Source organism: Herpailurus yagouaroundi, unplaced genomic scaffold (genome assembly GCF_014898765.1).
Source record: "Herpailurus yagouaroundi ecotype Mexico unplaced genomic scaffold, PumYag 187, whole genome shotgun sequence".
In the NCBI taxonomy this organism is placed as follows: domain Eukaryota; kingdom Metazoa; phylum Chordata; class Mammalia; order Carnivora; family Felidae; genus Herpailurus; species Herpailurus yagouaroundi.
In genome coordinates, this window is record NW_024412418.1 from 30,466,369 (window position 1) to 30,491,169 (window position 24,801).

The 24,801-nt window shown below is 47.4% G+C and overlaps 1 protein-coding gene across 17 annotated transcripts in view; it reads right to left on the reverse strand.

The window, feature by feature from the left end:
- Positions 1–24,801, reverse strand: part of NAV2 (neuron navigator 2) — a 742,917-nt gene that overhangs the window by 27,563 nt on the left and 690,553 nt on the right. For 12 of the 17 annotated variants that reach the window (XM_040495644.1, XM_040495643.1, XM_040495633.1 and 9 more), the window contains 8 exons: positions 20,804–20,856; positions 15,615–15,638; positions 15,428–15,502; positions 10,801–10,884; positions 10,303–10,414; positions 8,832–9,052; positions 6,179–6,187; positions 5,592–5,764 (listed from right to left, as the gene is read on the reverse strand). In XM_040495644.1, coding sequence (XP_040351578.1) covers positions 5,592–5,764; positions 6,179–6,187; positions 8,832–9,052; positions 10,303–10,414; positions 10,801–10,884; positions 15,428–15,502; positions 15,615–15,638; positions 20,804–20,856 — 751 coding nt within the window. The remainder of the gene's footprint in view (positions 1–5,591; positions 5,765–6,178; positions 6,188–8,831; positions 9,053–10,302; positions 10,415–10,800; positions 10,885–15,427; positions 15,503–15,614; positions 15,639–20,803; positions 20,857–24,801) is intronic. The other 5 variants (XM_040495639.1, XM_040495636.1, XM_040495642.1 and 2 more) reach the window with 3 other exon arrangements.

Below are 24,801 nucleotides of genomic sequence, written 5' to 3' on the forward strand. Positions count from 1 at the left end.
CCACAACCCCAAGATCAAGAGTGTCATGCTCCACTGACTGAGTCGGCTATGTGCCCTGAAAATTAAATTCTTCTGCAGCAGCCCCAGCTAGGTTTTAGTCTCTATCTATCCCTCTTGCCCAGGACAGCACTTTTTCCCTTGGTTCCTTCCATGCTAGACCTTTGTACATCTCTGATAATTTGGTTGCACTCAACAGGTTACCCCCTACATGGCTGACTGCTCCAGGACCAGGGTTCTCTGCATCATTTCTGGTGTCTGATCACACTGATCAAATATAACAGGTGCTCAGTAAATTCATATGGAATACACAAACGACTACGCCAGGCATGTGAAGCGTATTATTTAATTTACTACATCTACTAACAACTCCTTGAAGAGGTATTGCCATGATCTCCTTTTAAAAGGGGGGTGGGGGGGAGGAGTCCTAGAGATATTAACAGGCCCATTAAAAATGACAGAATCATGGGCAGCTGGGTGGCTCCGTTGTTTAAGTGCCCGGCTCTTGGTTTTGGCTCAGGTCATGATCTCACAGTTCATGAGTGTGAGTGCTGCATTGGGCTCTCTGCTGTCAGCACAGAGGTCGCTTTAGATCCCCTGTCCCCATCTCTCTCTGCCCCTCCCCTGCTCATGATCTTTCTCCCTCAAAAACAAATAAACATTAAAAAATAACAACAAGCCTCCCCGCTCCCCAAAATGACAAAATCATGATCAAGTCTGGTGGGTCTACGTAACTCTAGAGCCCATGCTCCTGAATTATATCCAGCAGGCACTCAATACATGCTCATCCACTTCATGGACTACTTCCTGAAGCAACCTGATGTAGATTTTCTCCTACTCAGTCCCTAACATGATACTCCCAAATTTCCACTGTCTTGGCCCAAAGGCAGGGTTGGTGGCATACCTAATTTTAAATGCCTCCAGTATGGGAAACACTGCCTTCCCACGTTACCATTCCTTTCGCCCACAGGGTAGGAACTTTTCTGAGCCCCCTACCCCACCCTCCACTTCTCTGCCTCGGGTTTCTTCTTTGAACTTCCTCTCACATCTAGATTTGCACATTCTTACAAACCCTTCAAGGTTGGAAAGAAGCATTTGCTCTCTGCCCACCCTTTGGAAAACCGGACCCAAAACAAACATCTCCAGTGTGCATGGATGCTGTGGAATGTCAGAGAAGGTCAGCAGTGCCCAGAGTCTGCCCCACCCGATCCCTCCGGGGAAAGTGGTTTGGAGGGAGCCTTCTCGCAGTGGCCGCTGGGAGCGCTGCACAGCCCAGTGCGACATCCTCTCTTTCTCTTCCTCATCCTCCCTGGCCACCCAGCAGCACTTGACCCTGCTACCAGAAGTTTCTTCTCTCTGCTTCTGTTTTCCTCCCACCTCCTCTCATCTCGCTGGCCGCTCTCCTTTCTCTTCAGAGCACCCAAAGTTCAGTCCTTGGCCCTCTGGCTCTTTTCCATCTCCATCCAACCCCGTAGAGAACCCTCCAGATTCCAGCTTTCAATACCACCTATGAGCCCATGTCCACTAGATCTACGCCTCCAGGAGTCCCAGGCTGGTTGGCATGTCCATGTGGATGCCTCCTGAGCAGCTCTGGCTTCAAATAGCCAAACCAGAGCTCCTGACGCTCCCCCCACTCTGCCCCATCTGCACCTCTTACCGATTCAAGAAACAGTACCTTCACATACCCAGGTACTCAAGTTGCAAACCTAGGAATATTCGAGGATTATTCTTCTCTTTCCCCTCACACTCCACATCACCATGTGCTGTCAACTTTCTTCTTGAACACATCTTAAACTCACCTGTGCTATGAATTACCATTTGTCTCACTTACGATCTGAACGTCTACAAATCCAATGGTATCTACCTCCATGCAGCTTATACTGTAGATTTTTGTGTGGCGGTGTGTGTGTTGGCAGAGGGGGGGGGTACAAAAAACAAATAACCTGGGGCAATCTACACGTCAGGTGGTGGTATGTGCCAGGGTAAAAAATAAAACAGGGGAAAGAGAGGTGATGGGGAGTGCTGGCGATCATGGGGGCGTTATTTTACACAAGGTGCACAGACAAGGCATTACTGAAAAGGTAACACTGAACAGAGACATGAAGGAAGAGAATATCTAGAGGAAGAGTGTACCAGGCAGAGAACAAAGAAAGGGCAAGGGGGTGTGATTAGAGTGCTCAAAGGACACGAACCAGGCCATCGTGGGGAGGATGAGGAGGAGAGTGCTATTGGCCTCTTATGTGGTTGCCCTTCCTCTCTATTCCTTATCTACAGAAAGGAGACTGATCTTTGTGAAACATGAATTCAGATGATCTTACATTCCTGCTTAAAACTCTCCAGTGAATGGGCTGTCTGGCTGGCTCGGTCGCTAGAGCAAGTGGCTCTTGAAGTCGGGGTCGTGAGTTCAACCCCCACATTGTGTGTACAGATTACTTAAATAAACTTCAAGAACAAACAAACAAAAGAAACCTCTCCAACGGCTGATAACCCATCACACATAGAAGCAGATGCAAATTTACTTTGACTTCAAAGTCTCCCGTGGTCTGGCCCTGCCTATCTCCATGGCCTCCTTTCTTACCACTTTCCTACTTCCTAACCATGCCGCAGCCACACTGGCCACACACTGGCCATCCCTTGTTCCCAGTCTCCACCTGAGGCTCCTTGAACTATCTGGGGCGAAGGCTGCCCTGCTCCCCACAGTCTATTTCCTTTCCCTCCTGGGTGCGGAGATTTCATTTCTTCCCTTGTGGGTGGGATGACCCTGTTCAGTGGACTGTGGACAGAGAGGACATGTGTCTCCTCTAGGTCTGGCCCATGAAACTCTCTAAGAGAAACCCCTCTTAGAAACCCCTGCACTCTCTCCCCTCCCCCACCTCACCTGCTGGCTGGACACAGAGCACTCAGCGAAGGACTCCGATCCAGTGGGATGGGTGGATCCAGATGGAAGGAGTCTTCCACGCAGGCTGCCCGACTCAGAACTGGGTTCTGAGCTTTGGGACTCCATGTATTACAGCAGCTAGGGTCACTGACCAGAACTAACCAACGGTCCCTCTTGTCTTGAAGATCTCAGCTGCAATGTCGCCTCCTTTCCGGACCATTCTGTCTGCAGTTGCTGTAGTACTCCGTATCCCAACACCCTATTTTAATTCCTAGCATTAACCTAACCCTGAGCTGTTTTCTAGTTTATTCAGATTTACTTGTTTGATGTCTGCTTTGCGCCCTGGTCTACCAGAACTGAACTTTATCCGTCTTGTACGCCCTTGTAACTGGTGACTGGCACAGAGCCAGAGCAGAAGCTCAGAAGTAAAACAGCTACACTGGGTGGTGTCCCCGCTGGTCCCTAATCCCTAGGGGTGGGACTCTGGTGAGCATCACCTTAGGCCTCTTCAGAACATCTAGAGTTGTGCCCCGCTTACATGGGTTGTTACATACAATGCTTAAATCCACAAATAAGGAACAGGCGAGTTCCTTTTTCTCCTGGCCAGACAAACTGAGGTGCTCTGGGATGATGGCATGTGTGTCACAGGCAATTGGCCTCTTATTAACTTCTGAGACACCTAGTGGGTCAAATAGGACTCACACTCTTGGGCATTTACCTAATTCTTTACACAAGAACACGGGCCTAGACGCACTGTGGCCCTGTCCTCAGTGGAGCTGCTAATCTAAGTAAAATGGAGACTCCCCAACAGAGCCATACTTCATGGGTGGGTGGGACTGCTAAAAACTCAAGGCCTTAGGCTGTTTTCTTGTCTTCCACTTTCTGTCTTCCACGGTGACCACGTGGCTGGTGCGCTGCAAAGACCTGGCCGAGCCCCCTGCTCACAGGGCATGCACCCATCTGGTAAGCTGGCCTTCAGACACTTATGCAGGCTGCTGTCATCAGCAGGTGCTGCTGTCTTCAGCTCCGGCGGCTGGATGGTTAAGCGGACTTAGAGTCAGCACCACATACCTGGCTTCCTGAGACTGAAGGAGAAGAGGAAGGAGGCCCTTTAGGCACAGTGTCTGACTAGGCCCTCACGAGGATCCAGGGAAGTAGATGTAATTAATCTCCTTTTTACCAATGAGGAAACTGAGGTGTCTACAACGACCCACTCCCTTGTCCAACCCTAGCTCAGGGGCTGTTTGGACCCCAGCCACAGCAGCTCTCTTCTCCTGGGTACTGGCTCATCTTACTAACAGTACCGCAAACCACACAAGCTCCAGGTCTTTCACTCTTGGCCTGGTATACTCATGGTCTCTAAGGGAACGCAGTCCTATGGGGCAAGGGTAATCTTTCTCACTATTCCAGGAGCTGACACCTGCGTCCCCACTTGTCCATCCCAAGCCATTCCTGACGCACTTCTGTCTGTGGAGTCTGGGCCTTCTGTTATTAGATGGGGCACAGGACTGTCTCCCTATACCTCTGATGGAGCAATGATCAGTGGGTGCTCAGTGGAAATCATGGGAGGTTGGCGACTCTTCCCTTCTACCTACCTAGTTGCCAAGGGGAATAGCAGAGAAGCCAAGGTCACGTGAGCAAACGCCTATCTCACTTAACAGGAGCAGCGGCGCTCCCGAGGAGCTCTGTACAAACTGACTCATCTAAAATTTACTACCCGTAGATTTCAGTTAATCAGTAAACCACTCAGCCATCAAAAAGAATGAAATCTTGCCATTTGTAATGACGTGGATAGAGCTAGAATGTATTATGCTAAGTGAAATAAATCAACCAGTGAGAGGCAAATACCCTATGATTTCACTCATATGCAGTGGGATTTAAGAAACAAAACAGATGACCCTATGGGAAGGGAGGGAGAGAAGAGATGGAAACAAACCACAAGAGACTCTTGACGATAGAGAACAGAGGGTCGACAGGGGTAGGTGGATGGGAGATGGGCTAGATGGGGGATGGGTATTAAGAGGTGGGGGGACTTGCTGTGATGAGCACTGGGTGTTGTATGTGATGATGAATCGCTGAATTCTACTCCTGAAACCAATACCGCACTGTATGTTAATTCACTAGGGGAGTTCATGGAGATGAATCATTTTACCAAAGATAGAACCCTTTGGTAAAGACAATTGTCACCGAGTCGTCTCCATTTTTTTTAACTTCCAAATGCTGAGTGTTGACCTTGGAGAAAAGAGTCAACACCAAATTTTGATCGCAGAAGAATGGCATCATCTCTTTACGCTCTGTCACGAAAATGAACTGGAACTTCAGCAAAAACTGTGAACACGCGTAACACCATCTTTCCTCCCAGTAAGATGGTTGTAGTTCTTTCCCATCCATTTATCTCGTTCAATCCTTAGGACAGGATAAGTAGCCAAGAACCATTATCCTACTTTGGCAAATAAAACAACGTAAACAGAGAGGTTAAGCAACTTGCTCATGGCTGCTACAGCAATGCCACTGGGACAACGGAAGATTCCTTTCTCTTTCAACCTCTCCAGTCCTGAAACATTGGTGGAAAATGCCCAGTCCTATGAAACACAACATACAAGACCCCAAGGGGCAGATGTATCCTAACAGGACACTTAACCCTTCCTGTTTGAGGGAGTTCCTAGAGGCCAAAGGCATCGTCAGCCCAGCGTGTGTCCCTGACAGACAGACTTACAGGGAGTTGGAGTGAGAGCCCCTCAGCAGCGGAGTGGAACCCGTGGAGCCATTGTGTGGTAACTTTGGCGAGGAAGGCAACGAAGAATCTGTCATCTCCTCGATGTCTGAATGAGAGGATGCCGACTTGGGGGACTTCTTCTTCCCGAAGGCTTGCTTGAAGGAGCTGCGTAACTGAATATCCGAGACTGTCAGCCTGGCACGGGCTGCCACCCAACACCCAGGCCTCGGCAACACAGAGACATGCAGACAAAAGAGCAATTAATTCTCCCACGACTCCCCCCCACCCCCCAACCAATGACAGAGGTTCCCAACAGCTCTCTTGAATCAGTGCAGTAAGGGAAGAAGAGTTATCTGGTGCTGACAGCTCAAAGGACTGGACCTGTGGGTGACATTCCATGCCTACTCCTGCTTCGAGGCTAGATGCCAACAGCAAGACAGAGCCTGGCTCAGCAGATGGATGTCGGGAGGATGAGGTTACACAGCAACAAAGCAGGATGCTCAGACATGGTGGCGGATGCGGGTGAGATTAGTCATATCAATGGATGGGTTAGCTTGGTATCTGATATTAACGGTGGTCTTGCTTACCTCATTGACCTGCCAGGGAAAACGCAAGCAAAAATGGGGGAGGGGAAGGAAAAAAGACAATTTTTAACAGAGAAAGCCAGTGACAGGGAAAGCTTCGGACTTCTCAGACACGACATGGCTAATGATAAACACCACACACACAGGAGGTTTCTGGTAAGAACGTGAATCTTTCAGGGCATTAGGGGCATCTTCCTCCGTGAGGAAAGGCAAGGACTAGTGCTTCTGGAAGGCCCTATAGTCCGAGTTCTTCCAGCTTCTTTGTCTAGTTGAAATGACGGCCCTCGCCTTCCAGTGCTTCTCACCCTATGTCTTTTATCAGCCATCTCTCTGCGCCTTAACTTGTTTTTGGCATGTCTGTGTCTTCTTCTCTCAGCAAGAAGGGCTTCACTGCTGCACTAGGCCCCAATGCAGCCCTTTGGAAGATCTCAGGAGTTCCCGCTATGCTGGCATACGCGTAAGAACAAGCAGGGAACTAGCCACTCGCTTACTACTCAAATAGTGGGTATTTGTGAGAAATTCATTAGCCATATTGGGTACAGGGAACTGGTACCTCACAAATTCCCCACATCATGCGACGGATCTGAAAAGTCCAACGAGAGTATTTATTCTAATGAGAATCAAGAGTTAAAGTGCAGGGTCTTCTCCGAAAGCCACAAGCACGTATTTTCTAGAGCTGAAAAGTTAAGTTTTGTCTTAAAAAAAGGTCTTTTAAAAAAGGGATTTCCTTTTTCCTAAAATCCTTCTTTCCTTCTGAAAACATCCTGGAGGTTTTCTTAGCCATTAAAGAATTCAGAAACAGGCCATTCTGAAATAATTAACGGGATTTTTTTTACCCATCAGGATTTCATCCATAACGAATGGCATGTCCAGCGTGTGGTTGATCAAGTTCCCATTTCCTGCTTTTCACCGTATTTCCAGTTATAGAAACAGAAGGATCTAGTACACAAGCCATCAACCTAAATCCTTGCCTCTCCCTGTGGTAAAAGGCCGGGTGGAAGAGGAGACTGCAAAGATCAGACGGAATTAAGCTTCGGGATGATCTGAGAGTGTCAATTATCCATCCTCCCCAATTCTACCGATAACCTGGAACTGTCTTAAAGCAAATAAATATGTTTTATTTTTTGAATTGGAGAAAATGGATATACACTGTCTTTCATAGAAAAGAATTCTCTCTCATCACCTTGACAATCAAGTCAGACCATAGTTACCAACAATATATTAGAAACAGCAACATACGTTAATCCTCTAAAAGGCACGGCGAAGGAGTTGACTGAAAGCCGTTAGTAACAAAGAAAAAATTTAATCATTGGGACAGGGTTGCACTGAACCGGCCTTACGGTCTTCCAGCGCAAGCGATCAATAACCGAAATCACTCAAACCTCAACTCCTCTATTGGTAGACCTCGCCACCCATCCAAGATAACACGAAATGAGGGAGAAGTATGTGGGATGAATGAGGACGTTGAAGCTACTCTGAACACACGATGCGGTCAGCACTGACAGATGGGGCCCTTTGAGCACTAGCCCCCTTCAGATCAATCTGGGGTATCCCTGCGCTGAAGACAGGGGGCAGCAAATGTCTCAGAACTCCACAGCCTCCACACAACCAAAACTGGGTGGGTAGGGGGCTCCTGGCTGGCTCAGTCTGTGGACTGTGCAACTCTTGATCTCAGGATGGTGAGTTCAAGCCCCATGGTGGGGGTAGAGCTTACTTAAAAAAAAAAATGGCGGGCGTGCGAAATATTTCCAGGAGAATGGGAAAAAAACTGCTCCAGACACCACAGCACAGAAATTCAAGCAGTTCATTGGGATTATGGAAACATGGAGAAACAGTGTATTGGAAACTGGGTCTATCAAACTCGCTGTTTTGAAGTACAACTCTCCAGTTTTAAAACCTTGTCCTAACTCCTAACATCTAAATTGTGACACTTTTTTTTTTAATGTTTCTTTCTTTCTTGGAGAGAGAGAGGGAGGGAGGGAGGGAGGGAGAGAGAGAGAGAGAGAGAGAGAGAGAGAGAGAGAGAGAATATCTCAAGCAGGCTCCTCACTGTCAGTGCAGAGCCTGACACGGGGCTCCAAATCACTAACTGTGAGATCATGACCTGAGCCAGAGCCAAAACCAAGAGTGGATGCTTAACGGACTGAGTCACCAGGGCACCCCTACACCATGACACTTTTACTTACAGGACGCGGTCAAAAATTGTTTAGAGAAAAGTTGGTTTAAGGCTGTCACAGCAGTCAATTGTGTCAGTAAGCAGATAAGGATTATCAATGATGACGGGATAACTGGTAACATACACCCTCCACCCCAGACTAGCTAAGAAGAAACCACTGCAGAGTACCCTTGCTCTAGTGCCTGGAACTCTGTGGCTATAGCATGGGATGATGACGACATAACATGTACATGAAATGGAAGATGAGTATGCCACGTAAAGTCTCATGAAACAGAAAAACTACAAGGTGGTGGTGGTTTCGTAAGTCCTGGTGTTTGGCTGAGCACAGCACTGAATTTGGTAGAAACCTATCCATAGGCTTCTTTGGACACGCTCTCAAAGGCCTATGCTCTGAAGTTAAGAGCGAGCCTGGGCTCTTCCGGGGGCGGGGGGGGGCACTGGTCTGCTAGGACCCACAGAAGTCTTGGGATGCACACTCACCCAATTCTTCCTCTTCTTCTTCTTCGAGTCACTCTCTATGTTGCTGCCCACACTGGAGTGGCTGGTGGCACTGTTGATGCTGGAGACGCTGTCAGAGGAGTGCTGTCTGCGGATGCGGAGGTCTGCAGACTGGGAGGTACCATTTCCTGGAGACCCAAGGCAGGAGATCAGCAGCTGCTGCCTGGAGCCCAGTCCTTTGTCCCAGGGAATGGCTTTTATACCTGAATCCACACACACCCGAGTATTTCCCATTAGACACCACCTTCTGCTCTCAGCAGCTGGTTTGAAGATCCGTGAGCAGGTGGAAGTTACGCCCCCTTTAGTCAATTCAATGAAGGCCCATTCTATCCGCTTCATCAAACAGAAGTCAGGGAGGCTTCAAGACAATCCCCCCCTAACACCAGCTCTCTCAAGCTTGAGACAGGCACCCAATCCTATTTCTGAACCGTGACAAGTCACCTGTATTGTCAGGCCACCCCGAGCCCCATTCTGCTCTGTACGCTCCTGCTTCACGAGCCTTCTTTTGGCTCCTTGGAGATGCCGAGCCCATCTCATCTCGGGACCCTAACGTGTGCTCTTCCCTCTTCCTGGAATGCCCTTTGCGCTTCCTCGGGCTGGCCGGCTCTTGCCAATCCCTCCCATTTCGATCCTGTCATTACTCTTCAGGAGGCCTGACAGCTGAAATAACGGTGACGCCAGAAATCACACTGTCTGAAAGAGCAGTGACGCCGAAATAAAATTTGCAGCCAGTTTTCTGCACAAGCACAGAACGAAATCTAAGAGCACTGGTGTCAGAGTCAGAGAGACCTGGGTTCCAGTCCCACTTCTGCATCTTATACTCTGGAAGTGACTCAAGCAGCCCGATGCAGAGAGGACCAGCACTGCGCTCATAAGGTTGTTGCGGAAGCGAACGAGATAACTAATAATTGAAAACACTGAGCGGAGGGGCTTAGAACACAGCGCGTGTTCCATAAATGCTAGCTATCACCGTCACTTCTACCATGACCACTAAGGCCACTGTTGTGGGAGGTAGAGGGTAACTCCTCCTCACAACTCCATTTCTCCCCGCAAGTAAGACACACACGGATGAAGCAATTCGCTCAGGAAGATTTTCCTGGGCAAACAAGAGATGCCTACTTCAGGGTAGCCCGAGTCGATATGGAAACACCAGAGCACGACTGAGGTTAAGGGCTTCAGGCATAAGGACACAGGCGAAGCGAAACACTACGCCACTTTGCCGATGAAACACATTTGCTTCCATTTTTGAGACACAGCAGGGAAGAGGCTGAGCCGGAAGAGCTACCTTCCCGGAGGCCTGGAGTTACTGGATTCAAAGTGTTTGCCTCCCAGGACCTGAGTGACTGACGTGGACACACACCCTGGGGCAGGGAGACTGCAGCGTGTGTTGTCAGGGGAGGGCTCCTAAGGGCAGGCAGGTTGTTGGCCTAGAAGGCTGCTTTCCTTCCTTTACCTTTGCAGTTGAGCTCTGGTGTGTTAATTACTCCATTAATGGCAGCCTGAGCAGCTGCATTCTGTTTCTTTAGCAGCTCGATGGTTTTTCTTAACTCATTCAGCTCTGAATCCTGGGGAACAGAAAAAAATACCGGTCACCCTACCATCATTCTGGACCGAGCTCAAAAGAAGTGCGACTCGGTTTCAGCACAGGCGGGGAGGGAACGAAGGAGTTCCACAAAACCTCTGTCCCATGTATTTAGGTTGCATCAATCTTCAACGGGCACATAAGCACACAGAAGCCGTAGAAATAGGACTGTGAGATGGGTCACGGGTGCTGGGGCCGCCCCTTCGTTTAGGTCACTTTTGCACTCAACAGACCTACTCTTCACGATTCAATTCCCATAGTTCAAGTGCACTAAAATCTCTACTACTCTCTGGAACCAAAGAGAGTATTATTCTTAGGTTTGCTGTTCATCCCAAGCAGGGAGGAGGGAAGCACCCTTTCTTCCTTTACCTTTTGCTCAGCCGTCATGGTCAAACTCTGGAGCCTGATTGTCATGTTTCCAAGACTCTGTTCAAAGGCTGCCACCAGGTGAGCCTGGAGGAGAAAAGACACCACCTCAGTTAGATCACCCTGCAAGGCAAGAGAGCCTATTGGGTGCTGGGTCTTAAGGACTGCAATCCTCACCGGGGCCATGTGAGTTAGCCCCCGCCTAATTCTTCAGCCCTTGGAGCCCCAGTCTCCATCTCTCTTTGGGATCCAGTCACTCCAGCTTTTCACATCCTCAAAAATCCCATGCTGCTTCCCACCTCAGGGCCTTCATATGTGCTTTCCCTGCTGTCTCCCTAATTTTTACACAACCTTCTCAAGAGACGGAAGCTCACGCCTTCACGACGGCTCTCTCACGTTCACCCTCAAAAGCACGTGGACTGCCGACCTATGTGCATTATGGTGTCACCGTCAGAGACACATGCACTCCTGTGACTGCTGCTTCATTTCTAGCTCCTCTGCTCTATGGCACTTTTGTTCACTAAATGCCAAGCTCACAGGAGAGGCTCATATCAAGCATGTTTGTACACACGGAGGAACAAAGGGGCGCCTGGGTGGCTCAGTCGGTTAAGCGTCCGACTTCGGCTCAGGTCACGATCTCACAGTCCGTGAGTTAGAGCCCCGCGTTGGGCTCTGTGCTGACGGCTCAGAGCCTGGAGCCTGTTTCGGATTCTGTGTCTCCCTCTCTCTCTGACCCTCCCCCATTCATGCTCTGTCTCTCTCTGTCTCAAAAATAAATAAAACGTTAAAAAAAAAAAAAAAAACAAATGGATGAACAAAGCGGTTGGCATTATTTTGCTTGTTATAACCCCGGTTAATAAAAAGTCACCGAAAGGCCCATCTGCTACCTCCTTGGAGAAACCTTCCCCTGTTCCTCCAGGGAGTTAGGACTTTCCCCCAAGGCCCCTCTCTACTTTTATACGCTTCTGTTAGAACCCGACATCAGACACACCACTATTCTCTATAGTGCTAGGACATCTTGAAAAATACGTATCCCACTTTCAGACATGTTAAAAATGTAGGGAAAAAAACATGTATCTTAGAATCGAGACATGCGATGTTTTTCTGTCTGCCCCTTTCTCTGCAACCTTCTTCAAGGGTAAGATGCAAGCTTGTGTCCTAACATGAAGCCTCTTCCTTCCTCTGTACAGCAGCAGGTGAAATAGCGGTTGGGTTGACTGAGGATCCTGATAATATGGTCAAAACCGAGAATAAAGAATGGACAAGTGAGCTGATCCTACTGACTGCTGTTTCTCCATCTATAAAATGGGGGCGATGTCTGTCTTCCTCCCAGGGTTATCGTGAGCCTTGAGTGAAACAACATAGGCGAAAATGGTCTGTACTGTTATGGAATTGCAAAACACAGGAATGAATGGACACTTTGGGGGGAAGGAAGAGGTTTGGGGCTGGGAAAACAAGTAAAAATAGGATGAGAACACAGGTGGGGAGAGATAAGAAAGGGCTCTAGGAGAGGGGTGGGAAGATGCAGGAGGCAGAGGAAGTGGGAGTCTGGGGAGGAGGGAGAAGTAAGATCTGACTACATATGTAACATTCTAGAGGAACACAGAACCGAGGCACTCAGTGAAGAATAAAAGTGAGGTAACAGCCAGGGGAGGGGTGGGACACTGTCCTGGATTGTGGAGAGGGTCAGCAGACGTGTCACTTGAAAGAGGAGAGATGGGAGAAGTCAGAGCTCTTGGTCACTAGACTTCATCAAGCAGGGACAGGTGAGGAGAAGACATATCCGGCATAAACTGTTGGGTCTTTTCTCTAACAGCTGTAGGAGTTATCAGGGAGCAGGACCGCTTATAATAAAAATATTAAGTGGATTAGTCAGTTTCTGACTGCATTGCCCTCTCATCATTAAAAACTGAGAAAACGTCGATGCAGTTTGAAATCAAGAGATACGCTTCAGCTGGCGGGGAGAATATGGCAAAGCCAATCAATTTAAGACAGTTTACACAGTGGATGAAGGAAACAGGGCCAGGGCAAAGACGGTGAAAAGAAATGACTGTTAACCTTGCCATTTCAAAGGAGCGCCAAGGTTAAATTTAAAGGACTGAATTTCCATTTATCTTAATTCTTTGATTACCACCCAGGCCTCTACTTGTAGGCACTCGCACTTTCCGTTCAGTTAAAGACAAAAACCTAACCCAAGAAGACTAGCTATTGAGAAGTGTTTTTGCAAACTCAAGAAGAAGCCGTGTTTGCTCTGAAGAGCTAGAGGTTTGCATTTTGCTGTCGAGAGAAAGGACCGACTTTAGGTCACGAACAACTGTGAAAACACAGGCCGAGAGGCCGTCCCGAGCCTGGTTCAAAGCCACACAACAGCCTTCTGACCAAGTGCCATTCTCACATTCCCAGGAAAACAAACACGAGTGGTATAAAAACACCCAGAGAAGGTGGCTTTGGGTAGTTTGGCCTAGAAAAACAAATACAGCTTGGCCTGTGAGAAAGACGGCAGACAATAAAACACGTTAGGGCTGCCGGTGGTGTGTGGTAAGACTAAATATTTACTTTGAAACAATACTGGATTTCAATGGCTTTTGTGAGGAGCAAAACACACTTTTGGAATAATAACGATGATGTAAGAGACCTCACCCTGAGTCTTCTGGAGCAGAGGGTAGAGTTCCAAATGGCCCAGCGTAAGGCCCTTTGGGCAGCACAAGGCCACTGGAGGAATTAACCCGAGTTTTCTGATAAGTCAATTCATCTATTTTTTGATATGTAGGGGGCACCAATTGAGAGCAGTAATCCTTAACCAGGGGAGTAGCTCCAAAAATCACCTGAGATGGGGCTTGCTATTAAATCTCACATTCGGATTATATCTAGATTGCCTCAGTGAGTTTGGGATTTGGTTTTGGATTCGAATGGTACCCACATGAAGACTAACCCACGGAACATCTCTGGGTTGTTTTTTTCTTATAAATAGGTTCTAAGCTTCAAAATTCAGATCTCAATCTTTGATGTTCTTTTGATAGCGTTACTGACGGTGGAAGCAGAAAAGAAAACAAAGGAGGATAACGAAACACAGAGCGGCCTGGTACATGAGGGTTTAAAAAAATTCAAACACTCCCAGAAATGTGAGAGAACTCAGGAGAATGAACAATGGTGACAGAAGTTACCAGCTCCTGAGCTTTTAATTAAGGTCAAGTACCACATGAAGCATTTCATGTGCAGATTTTAAGAGAAATAGTTTCCTTCAGTTGACTCAGGCTCAAGCCAGGCATTACCTGGGCAAAAACTCCAAGCAAATGATTGCTTGGAGTACTGACTCAGCTTCCTGGTCCAAGGAAGACAACCTTTTGAAGTTGCTTTTCATCTTACCAGCATACTATGGGGTTGTGCAGGCTGCTTTGGGACAAGGCTCCCACACATGTATCTGTGGTCTCAGATTGGCCCACGCGCTCCCGCAGGAAGCCTTGCTTCAGGAACATCTCAGTGCCTCCTAAAACTGCAGGCTCTGCCTGCTAAACTTCAGCCCTCCCTGGCTCATAGCTCTTCAGCAGGGCTCCTTTGCAGACCAGAGGTCTCTGCCTACACTCGGACCCCTTAATTCCATAACCATGCCATAGTCAGGAAGCTTCATGAGGAGGAAATCGAACCACCACACTGCTCTGCTTCAAACACACAGATTCAGTAGGAAACCCAAACTCTCCCCCTAACAGCCGGGAGACAGTGTGATGTGACCTGCCCCTTGCTTTTCTTTGCTGCCTCTTCCTGACTTCCTTCTCCCCTCCACCCGCGCCACTGCCCCATATCCAAGCCATAGATTCTAATTACAATGAGCTTACTTATACTTTCTAAACGCACCAAGACTTCCCCTTGGGCGTCTGCACAGATACATGTATGTGTACACTGGGTAGAACGCTGCCCTCCCCATGCATCCTCCCCTATACAGCATCCCTCAGGTCACCTCCTCCAAGAAGCCCTTCCTGACCCCCCCCCCACCACCAGACTGAGTTCTGCGCGCCTCCTACATGTTCCCACAACCTTCTGCCTCTCTCTCTTAACAGTTAGCCTATTATAGAAAAGCGTTTTGTCTCTCTGCCGTACCAAAGTACACGAAGATGACAGTGATGGTGTCTGCTCTGCTGTTGAACCCACAGTGCCCGGGGCATAGTTGGCACATAAACAGTTGTTGAATTGAATGCTGGTTGGCAGCCCTTCCTGAACACGTAATTGTGCATATTGTAATTACAGAACAGTCAGCTATTTATCTGGAGCCTTCGCTTTTTTTTTTTTTTTTCTCCTGAAGATGAACATTTTCAGAAAGAGGAAGAAAAGGGAAATGAACTTTTCTGACCACTTAATGGATTCCAGAACTGATCACCTGACGACCCAGAGAGCTAAGTATCACCATCCGCCACTGCACAGAGGGGCATGTGCAGGCTCAGAGGTGAAAGAAGCTGCCCGAAGCACAGAGCCAGAAAGTGCCGGAGCGGACGTTTACACTCACGATGCTCAAAGCTCCTGCCCTTCACACCGTACTGCTTCCATGGTGCTCGGGGGCAGGCGGCCGTGAGGAAATGTCGGAAGGGAGCAGTGGCTGCCCCCCCTCCCATGGCTACCACCCTGCATCTGTACTCACGTTTGCTGTCAGCTGGGTGGTCAAAGCTGAAACCTTTTCCTGTGAGGCATCCAGCTCCCGCCGCAGCTTGCGAATCTAAAGACGGCAAGGGACAGTTACTTGCTCAAAGCGTCCATTCCCAGCTGGAGCTGGGTGAAGGAACAGATAATAGTGACAGAGGAAATCCAGCCGGCAAACTGTTCCTTACCTCTGACTGGCACTTTTCTTCTGGCTGTAAAGAAATCATAAGGGAAATTAGACCAGTTGAGGAACAAAGAGCAGCACAATGCAGCCCGTGGGGAAGAGCACATTTGGATGCTTACAGAAGTCCCGAAGTTATGAGTTTTGTTCCTGGTGTTATTTTTCTGGATAAACTGGTTCAGTTAATTTGACCCATCAGAACGGCCAAATACAAACGGCATATTATTTTAAGAAATTAGGAAGACTTTTGGTTGTGATTTTGGTTGTGAGGAGCCCCTCTGCTCCCGTGTGGAGATAATAAGTTTGGGTGCTCAGGAGAAGGTGTGATGCGAAGGGGATGGGCCAGGGTAGGGATGCCAGATTTAGCAAATAAAAATAAGTATATCCCATGCTACACTGGGGACAATTTATATTAAAAGGTTATTTGGTTTTTTTTTTTTTTTAATGTTTATTTTTGAGAGAGGAGGAGGAAAAGAAGAAAAAGAAGGAGGAGGAGGAGGAGGGAGGGGCAGACAGAGGGAGACACAGAATCCAAAGCAGGCTCCAGGCTCTGAGCTGTCAGCACAGAGCCCGATGCAGGGCTCCAACTCACGAGTCGTGAGATCATGACCTGAGCTGAAGTCGGACGCTTAACCCACTGAGCCACCCAGGCGCCCCCGAAATTATTTGTTGTCAATCTGAATTTCTAATTTAACTGGGCGTTCTGTATTTAATCTGGCAATCCTAGCTGGGGGAAAAGGACTGTTCACGGGGTAACTGCCTGTGTCATTCCTCCCTCTCCTGTTTCCGGGGCACTGCCTCCGAAGTGAGGGAAGCTGGGAGCCCCATCAGCCTGTCTGCTGATTCCCCAGGTTGTGAGAAAGGACAGGCCTTCACCTTCCTGCTGCCCCAACTCCAGTCCCCCAGTTTCCTGCTACTCTGGGAAGTAAAGGTGAAGCCCGTGGGCCCTTGACTGGCAGAATCTTCCATCCAGGGCCCTGTGTCTGCGGTGACACAGCCACCTGCTAGCCAGGGACCATAAGACTACCTCTCTCCTCCTATAGGGGGAACCTGAAGCAGGGGGAACCTTTCTTTCACTCTCCTTGGGTTCTCACAGGGGCCCAGAAAGGAAGACACCCCCCCTCCCATTCTGGGCAATGTTGGAAGTGTTCCCACCTTCTCTCCACCCCTCCATTTGCACTTCCCCAGGGTTGGAGCAGTGACTTGGGAGCCAGGTAGGCGAGTGAAAATCAGTAAGGACTGTTTTGTCCTTGGGTGCTAGATGTGTGTCTTAAGCCAATTTCACCAGTGATAAACCCATTATTAAAATATCAGCATCTGACTCTGGTGTCTACTTTTATATTAGTTCAGAATGCAGAACTACCGGTATGATTCATTAGACCTTGCAGACCCTACACCCATCGGCTGGGGCAGGTGGGGGCTGTTTCCTGTCTGGTCTCCCTTCGCCCTGTTCCTCACCCCATTGCCCTGACTCCTGATCCTCTCCAGGAGGGTCCTTCCTCCAGCTGGCTTCGAACAGCAGCAGCTGGGTTTTAGGAACGTGGGGGGGCCAAATCGTTTAATTCTGGCAGTAACCCCACAGAGTAGGTCTGTATTCCTTCTGAGGCACAGAGAGGTTAGGTTATCTTGCCTGAAATCACACAGCTGGACACTCTCATCTAAGAAACACTTTCAGGAAAATGCTGGGAGGTGTCCTCAGGACTTCCTCTTCCCTCTCTGGGAATATTCACCCGTCCCTCTTTCTCTGTTCATCCATTCATGCCCACTACCACCACCTATCAAATATTTGCTGATATCCTACTATGTGCCAGGCACTGTTTGAAGAACCTGGGATACAGCTGTGAGCATGACCAAGTCCCTCACCGCATGTTGCTTACAGTCTGGTAATAAGTAGCATTTACAGGATGCTTATCGCGTGCCAGAGACTGTTGTAAGCCCTTTCTACTTTTTAGTCTTCATAACAACCCTTTGGGTAGGTACTAACATTATTCACTTACATTTCACAAATGAGGAAACTGAGGCACAGGGAGGTTGAATAATTTGCCCATGGTCACAGCTATTAAGAGGGAGAGGTGGGACTGGACCCAAGGTAGTCTGGCTCTTGAGTCTAGGATCTTAACAAACACATTCTCCTGCTTTTTTACTACAGCTACCTTCTTATGGAGGCCTTCTAGAAATAAGGTCCCTGACTTTTGAGTCTGACCCCAAAGGACAAAGTTAACAGTGAGAATGTCACAGCTATCTAACATTTGGGCGGCTGACGGAGGTCGGTCAGCAGGGTGAACCATCCATATAGGAGGAGCCCCACTTCTAAACACTCCTATCCACGGGCCTAATACTCCCCCCCTTCCCCGTACCTCTGCCACTGTCACTCTGCCCACTGTCTCAGGGTTGGACCCCTGTTCTTAATCTTACCCCCAGCTGCTGCTCTGGGAGCTCTTAAGTGAAGCTAGGAGCCTCCCTCCATTTAGCAGTTCCTGCCCTCTACCGGCCAAGAAAGCCGGTCTAATGCCCGATGTGGCACCTTCCATTTTCAAGGCAAAGTCTACTCCATGACTTCTTCATGGCAGTTGCTCAGCAACTGTTGCCTTTTCTTTCCTTTCTAATTAAAATCACAGGCAATTTTCAGCCAGAATGAGCATTCTTGAATATCCAAGAATTACAGAGATTTCAGGGAAAAACCTATTATCATCCAATAAGAGCCTTCAACAACACTCAGCTCTTAAACAGACGCTTTGGTCTGGGTTGGTGGCAACTTACGAAACTCCAACAATCTCTTTTTAGAACGAGAACTTGTTCGCTTTAACATTTGCCAAGGTGTCTGAGTCTCAGAATTCTATTATTACCAAGTGGCTGATAACAGATGAGGGACCACATGTCCACGCTTGGTGGCAGCAACGTAGTCAGATACAGTTTGGAATTCGCAGACTACTCTGGTGTGGAAACAGGCAAATGTTAGACTTATTTTTTTTTTTTAATTTTTTTTTTCAACGTTTATTTATTTTTGGGACAGAGAGAGACAGAGCATGAACGGGGGAGGGGCAGAGAGAGAGGGAGACACAGAATCGGAAACAGGCTCCAGGCTCTGAGCCATCAGCCCAGAGCCCGACGTGGGGCTCGAACTCACGGACCGCGAGATGGTGACCTGGCTGAAGTCGGACGCTTAACCGACTGCGCCACCCAGGCGCCCCAGACTTTTTTTTTTTTTAAGTCTGCAAAAGTAACCTATATGCTCAGAGAAGGCACATGTAGAGGACAGTATAGGGGAACCTTTGATGAATGACTTGGTGGAATGTCAGAAGTTGTGGGCACCTCCTCTGAGACCACTGGCTTCCTGACAGCGAGGACAAACTGACAACTACCCGGAATAATGACATAATTTGTACAAAGTCATATAGTGAGGAAAAAAACAAAGATTAGGCCTTGGGGCTCTTGTCTAGTTACATATGAAGTTGAAACTTATTATTAGGTCTTTGGTAACGTGTGAATTTTTATCAACTCAGCATAATTTGTAATTTCATGAAAACATCAGCTTCCTGTCCACACACCCAGAGCAAGAGCGACCGAAAGGCCTTGGATGCTAAGAGCCTCCAGCGGGCTGCACGAAGGCAGTGCAGCCAGGAAACGCAAGTGATGGCTTCCGAGGTCCGAATTCTCACAGCGGGGGGATTCATGCTCTTTCCCTCCAAGGCTGGCCGGTGCAGGCCGGCCCCCATTTCTCACTCTTCTGAGAAGAACCTTCCTGCTCCGCGCTGACGGGAAACCCCGGGCACTCCGCTGGGAAAACAAGGGGCTTGGGGATGGCGATGCCTGTGGTAGCCTCTGCACCCACCCTATGGAACTAGAGTCCCAGGTCCCGAGCTGTCCTTGGGTACGTCTGGCTTCCTCCTTCAGCAGCAGGCTCCTCTGCCCACCCGCACCACATCCTTGGGGTGTAGCCCAGAGCCTCACATCCACACAGGGCCAGTAAATCCTGTCAAAGCAGTAAATCTAGGTTTGAAAGTACTATCTTGGCACCCATGTCGCAGAGTTGCCCTTTAGAAGACAGGACTTCGAGTATGTACTAGTTGAGATTTAGAAGGCCATGTCTATGGCTTTCTTAGTAGGTAGTGGCTTCGGCAATCCCTCTTACTAACCAAAGTGAGGACTCTGTGATGAAATTTCGGACAAGGTGACCGGCTGAGGAACGAGGTGTTTGGAGGTGGCAAGGTGGGTCGGAGCAGAAAAGATCCTTTCTAGGTCCTTCAAATCAGAGCATGTCAGCGCTCACTCAAGTCTGTTTGTGCTTGCTATCGGCCTAAGAAAGAGCAGTTAGGCTCTGGTCTCTTTAACTTGACTCCAGGATGGCCTTTAAACTTCTAAGGGGCCACAGACAGTTTGTCCCGTGAGGTCTCTAGCCCAGGAGCCTGGCGTTACCAAAAACTGACTTCCTAAAATATCTGTCCTCCATGGAATTAAGGGCTAAAGGATTTCCAATTCTTAATTAGTAAAATTTTTTTCCTATAGGGATTCCCAAGTTAAAAATTTTAAGATAAATAGTCATGTACAGAGCTATAAAAAGCAAAAACCTCTGAACAAATCCAGTACCATCTTTCGATTCCATTTGGCTTTTGTTCAGTAGACCACTCAGTGATGATAGCCAACCTTCGAGAGCTTACTCTGTGCTGTGCACACTGTATTTAGTGCTTCCCATGCATTTTCTTATTTCATTCAAGCCTATTTTCTGAACACCTACTATATGCTAGGCTTTGCTCTAGGCACTAGGAATGAAAACAGAAAAAGTCCTTGCCCTCAAGGAATTTATACTGTCATGAAAGGTCATCTCCCTCACAGTAGGGGCTGCTATTCTTTCCACTTCACAGATAAAGAAACTGAGGCAGACAGAAGACTAAGTTATTTAAGGCCTTTCTTTTCTAAGGCTACCAGCAGGTGGCCAAGGCTTTTCACACATTCTAACTAGTTACCACCCAAAGCACAATGCCACTTTAACAAAGTGAGCTCCTGCCTTATTGGTTGATACATTATGATCAACAGCTGTTTGTGAATTTCAAATCTTGTTCCCTATTAAACGATTCCCTTATAATGGAAATGCTTTCTCTAGGAGAAATGATTTTATAGTTTATTCTTGATACACTTGATAAAGGAGCCCCAGTCCTCATGATCATAGCAATGCATACAGCATTGATTTACACTCACCGTAGAATAAATTGAAGACGTGCTGGAAACCAAGGAGAGCGAGGATCCGTGAACTGTTTAACACACAAAAAAAAAGGTGAACTGCACAACCGGCTACTATGGAGTCTAAGAAGGAGAGAGGAAGAGAAACTCAACATTATAGGCAGCTTAATCTCGCCTGGACCCAACTTTTCCTCATTTGGTGACAGAGTCAAATAAAATAATTTGCTAAGGGAGTCTCTTCTCTTTTAGCACATTTTTTTCCTACAACCTCTAAATACCTTTCTCCCCTATGAAAATAACACATGATTACTAAATAAAAGTTTTCAAGTATAGAGAAGTGTTAAAAAAACAAACATACTCACTGCCATTATCTATGTGACTCATAATTCTATTACCCAGAGGCAACCTGGTACCTGTTCCATTCCAGCACATTTTACTCCTTTCTTTTTTTCTAACATATTCCTTCAGGGTTGAGATTGTGTGGCACATCTATTTCGTACCCTGCTAGCAACTCTCACTTGTGTATGCACAAAGATGAGCCGATTATTATCAACATAGGAGGCTGGCTGCTGACCATAGCAAATTCATTCTAGATGTTACTTGTAGTAGAGCACTTGTCTAGAAGATACATCTACTGAAACAGAGATTCTTCTTTCGATTTCTACCATGTGTACAAAATGACAAGCAAGTGGTGTCCCCTTTTTCGTTCCTGACTGGTACCTTTGACTTAGAACCATCTTCACACCCTCTTCGCGCCCCTTCCTGTCCCCAGCCAGGGGAGACATTTTAATTGTTTTCATACAACTTTAAAACATGGTCTTTTCTTGGACTAAGTATCCCAGCTGACTTCTCTTTCTGGGAACTAGATTCTTTAATGACATTTTCTTAGGAATCTCTCGACAACTTTGTGAAAGATGTAAATATGCCCGTGGAGACATCAGAGACCTTTAATTGGGCACAGCTTTCCTGACCACGAGTGGAATGTTCTACCCCCACACTCGCTGTCCCCTGTGGTCTGAGAGTGGGAGGCTGGGGAGTAACTTTCCACGTGCACTAAACGGCTTGCACTTACCACCCACAAAGCGAGCTCAACTTAGATCAGCAGTCGGCAGAAGCTACCTGCCCACAAGATATCCGACCAACCGTTCAGCCCGCCACCCAGGTGTCTCCACACTGTGTTCCCATAAACCTCCCGACCTCCAGCTCTTCCTTGATGCGCTCCTATCACATTCTGAATCCCGCACTCCTCTCTCGAGCATGCCCTTCATTGCACTCATCTGCCTCAGAGTCTCTGCCCACGCAGTTCCCTTTGTTTAGGACGCTTCTCATTTCTGCCTACCCACATCGCCAGGATCAGCTCAGACAAGGTCTCTCCATGGACCTTTTCCTCGTTTCCCTGCCCGCCGCCACTGGATGCACCTCCTCCCTCCTCTGAACCCACACGGTTCCTTGCTTGCCTGTCCAGCCCTCTTCTCTCTTCGAAGGAGCCTGCTTTTCTGAGGCTATCCTTATACCATCACTCCCATCCACCTTCCTTAGCAATGCTTAGGGTTACAGATCTTCTCCACCCACGACTTCTCTGGCCCATGGCCCATAAGAAATCAGTTTATGGTGTTCATGGCCAATAACGGCTTTCAGTGTTAATACGTTCAGATGTTAGCAGACACCTCTCATGCTCCAACCTAGTGGCCTCATGTTCTAAAGGGGTAAGTAACTTTAGTCCCATGGCACGGGTAGTAGGGGCAGATTATACTGGAGGCCAAGTTGGGGAAACTTTTTTTCTTCTCTCTAGCTTGTACACACAGACTTACTGACCCTGCCTTCAGCAATATCGTGGTGCAAGCTTAGGGCCGCAGGCGGAGAACAGCATATCTGGCAGGCTTCAGTGGAGGTAATTATTTTTCTCTGCAATTAACTCCTCTCACTTGGTAAATAGTAATAGCAAGGCCAAAAGAATAGCAACCCAAAAGAAGATTTCTGGATTTCCAGAGTCAACCCCACACTGAATGTGGCTTGCCTGAACCATTACAGTTGGCCTTGTTTCAAGTGAACTGAACCAAATCAGAGCCTGGGTTATGTGGCTTGGATACTTTTGGACAGCAAAACGCACACAAGACCTACAAAGCCAGAACAGCAAAAGCGCGCCGTGCATTTCCCACCCGATACCCATAGCTCTAAAGCTCTGAAGCTACGAGGCCCAGCAGAGGCTTGTGTGGGCCATCTCTGCCCCTGAGTAATCGGAAATCCAGAGAGGTTAAATGGTCTGCCTAAGGTCACACAGCATTCAGGAACGAGATTGCTGATCAGAAGTCTGGAGATACTTTTGCCCTTGATTTACTGGTTCTACTGGATTTACTGGTTTCTGAAAGGCTTTTTTTGTTCGAGCCTTCTGGTATGTTTTAGAATGGTTTCCCCAGCCCCTCATCCAACGTGCACAGACACAAGCTGCAACCAAACAAGCGAAAAATGCATATTTGAGGAAAACATGGTTTCACCCCCTCTTTAAGCACAGGTGTGTATGTGTGTGTGTGTGTGTGTGTGTGTGTGTGTGTGTATAGACACAGTGAAACAACAGGGCATATTCTAGCCAATAAAGCAATCAAATGCCCCTGCTGCTACAACTGGCATCTCATGTATACATACATACATACATATATATATATATATATATATATATATATATATATATTCAGCTTCATATTAATCAAAGCGCTTTCTCATTTACACTATTGTTTGAAGTGATCCCCATCACCACACAGAATTTGTAGGTAATATTCCCAGACAGCGCAGGAGTGGCTACCACTAAGAGACAAAAGAGTCATTTAAGACCCAGAGAAGCTAAGTGACGTGGCCAAGCACACACAGCTAGTCAGGAGCAGAGAATGTGCATCTATCTAGGCATTGTATCCTACTTCTTGCTCCACTGCTGGTACGATCAGATGACAAGGAGACACCGTTCAGATGGCAAATGGACCACCCTCTGGAAGGTGAGCATAAGTGAAAACAGAGAACACACTGATGAAGGATCAGGTTAAAAAAAAAAAAAAAAAAAAAAAGCCCAGTTGTGACCAAGGCAGAGCCAAATGTCAAGGTAGGACTGAATAGAGAAACAGAAGGCTGAGAATCGAGAGCTTAGGACCTTAGCCCCCAGGCTACTTCTTCTGCCTGGATTTTGCCATAAATAAAACAGCAATGAAATGGCCCTTGGGGAGGAGGATAAAACCAAACATGACAATTTTAACAATAGCCACCACTGACTGAATACTTGCTATAAACCTCTTTCGAAGTCATTTTGCATTAAATGCTTTCCGGGATTTATCTCACCTAATCTTCCCTTCAATCCTCTGAAGGAGGTACAATTATTTTCTACCTTTTAGCGAACAGGAAACAGGCTGAACGGGGCCAAGTCCCTTACCCAAGGTCTCATTCATGGCTAACAACAGACATGACAGGATTTAAATCACAAATATGACTCAGGGGCTAGAAACACAAGTAAATTGAAAAAAAAAAAAAAAAAAAAAAAAGGATTTATTAACAAGCTGTTCTGTTCCTATGGATTCCATAAGAACCGATTTAGATTGCACTAGCAATTAGGGATGATTGGTAAAGTCCCTGGATTTTTTTTCATCCAAAGACATACATTTTAAAAATGCCTTAAGCATCTCCCTAAATGTGCGCTATTAAAGTTGACTCTGAGTGCATAATGCATCTGATGGAAATTAATTTACCTGAAATAACTTTGAAAGGTTGCATCTGGGCCATGCCTGCACCTAATCTACATATTTATGATTCCAACTTCCTTCAAAATGGAAAGTGCTAATTAAATCCCACAAAAACCTCACACAAGTACTTGTGCTAATTCTTTTTAAATTTCTATCCTGCTTTCTGGCAGATGATATACCTAATGGACTCTTGTAAGGAGGTTCTATTTGGCCCAAACATGAGATGTAAAAATTTCCCCCAACCGTTTCCACAACACGGGGATTTAAAAATTCAAAAGGGGGGGCGGGACTCTT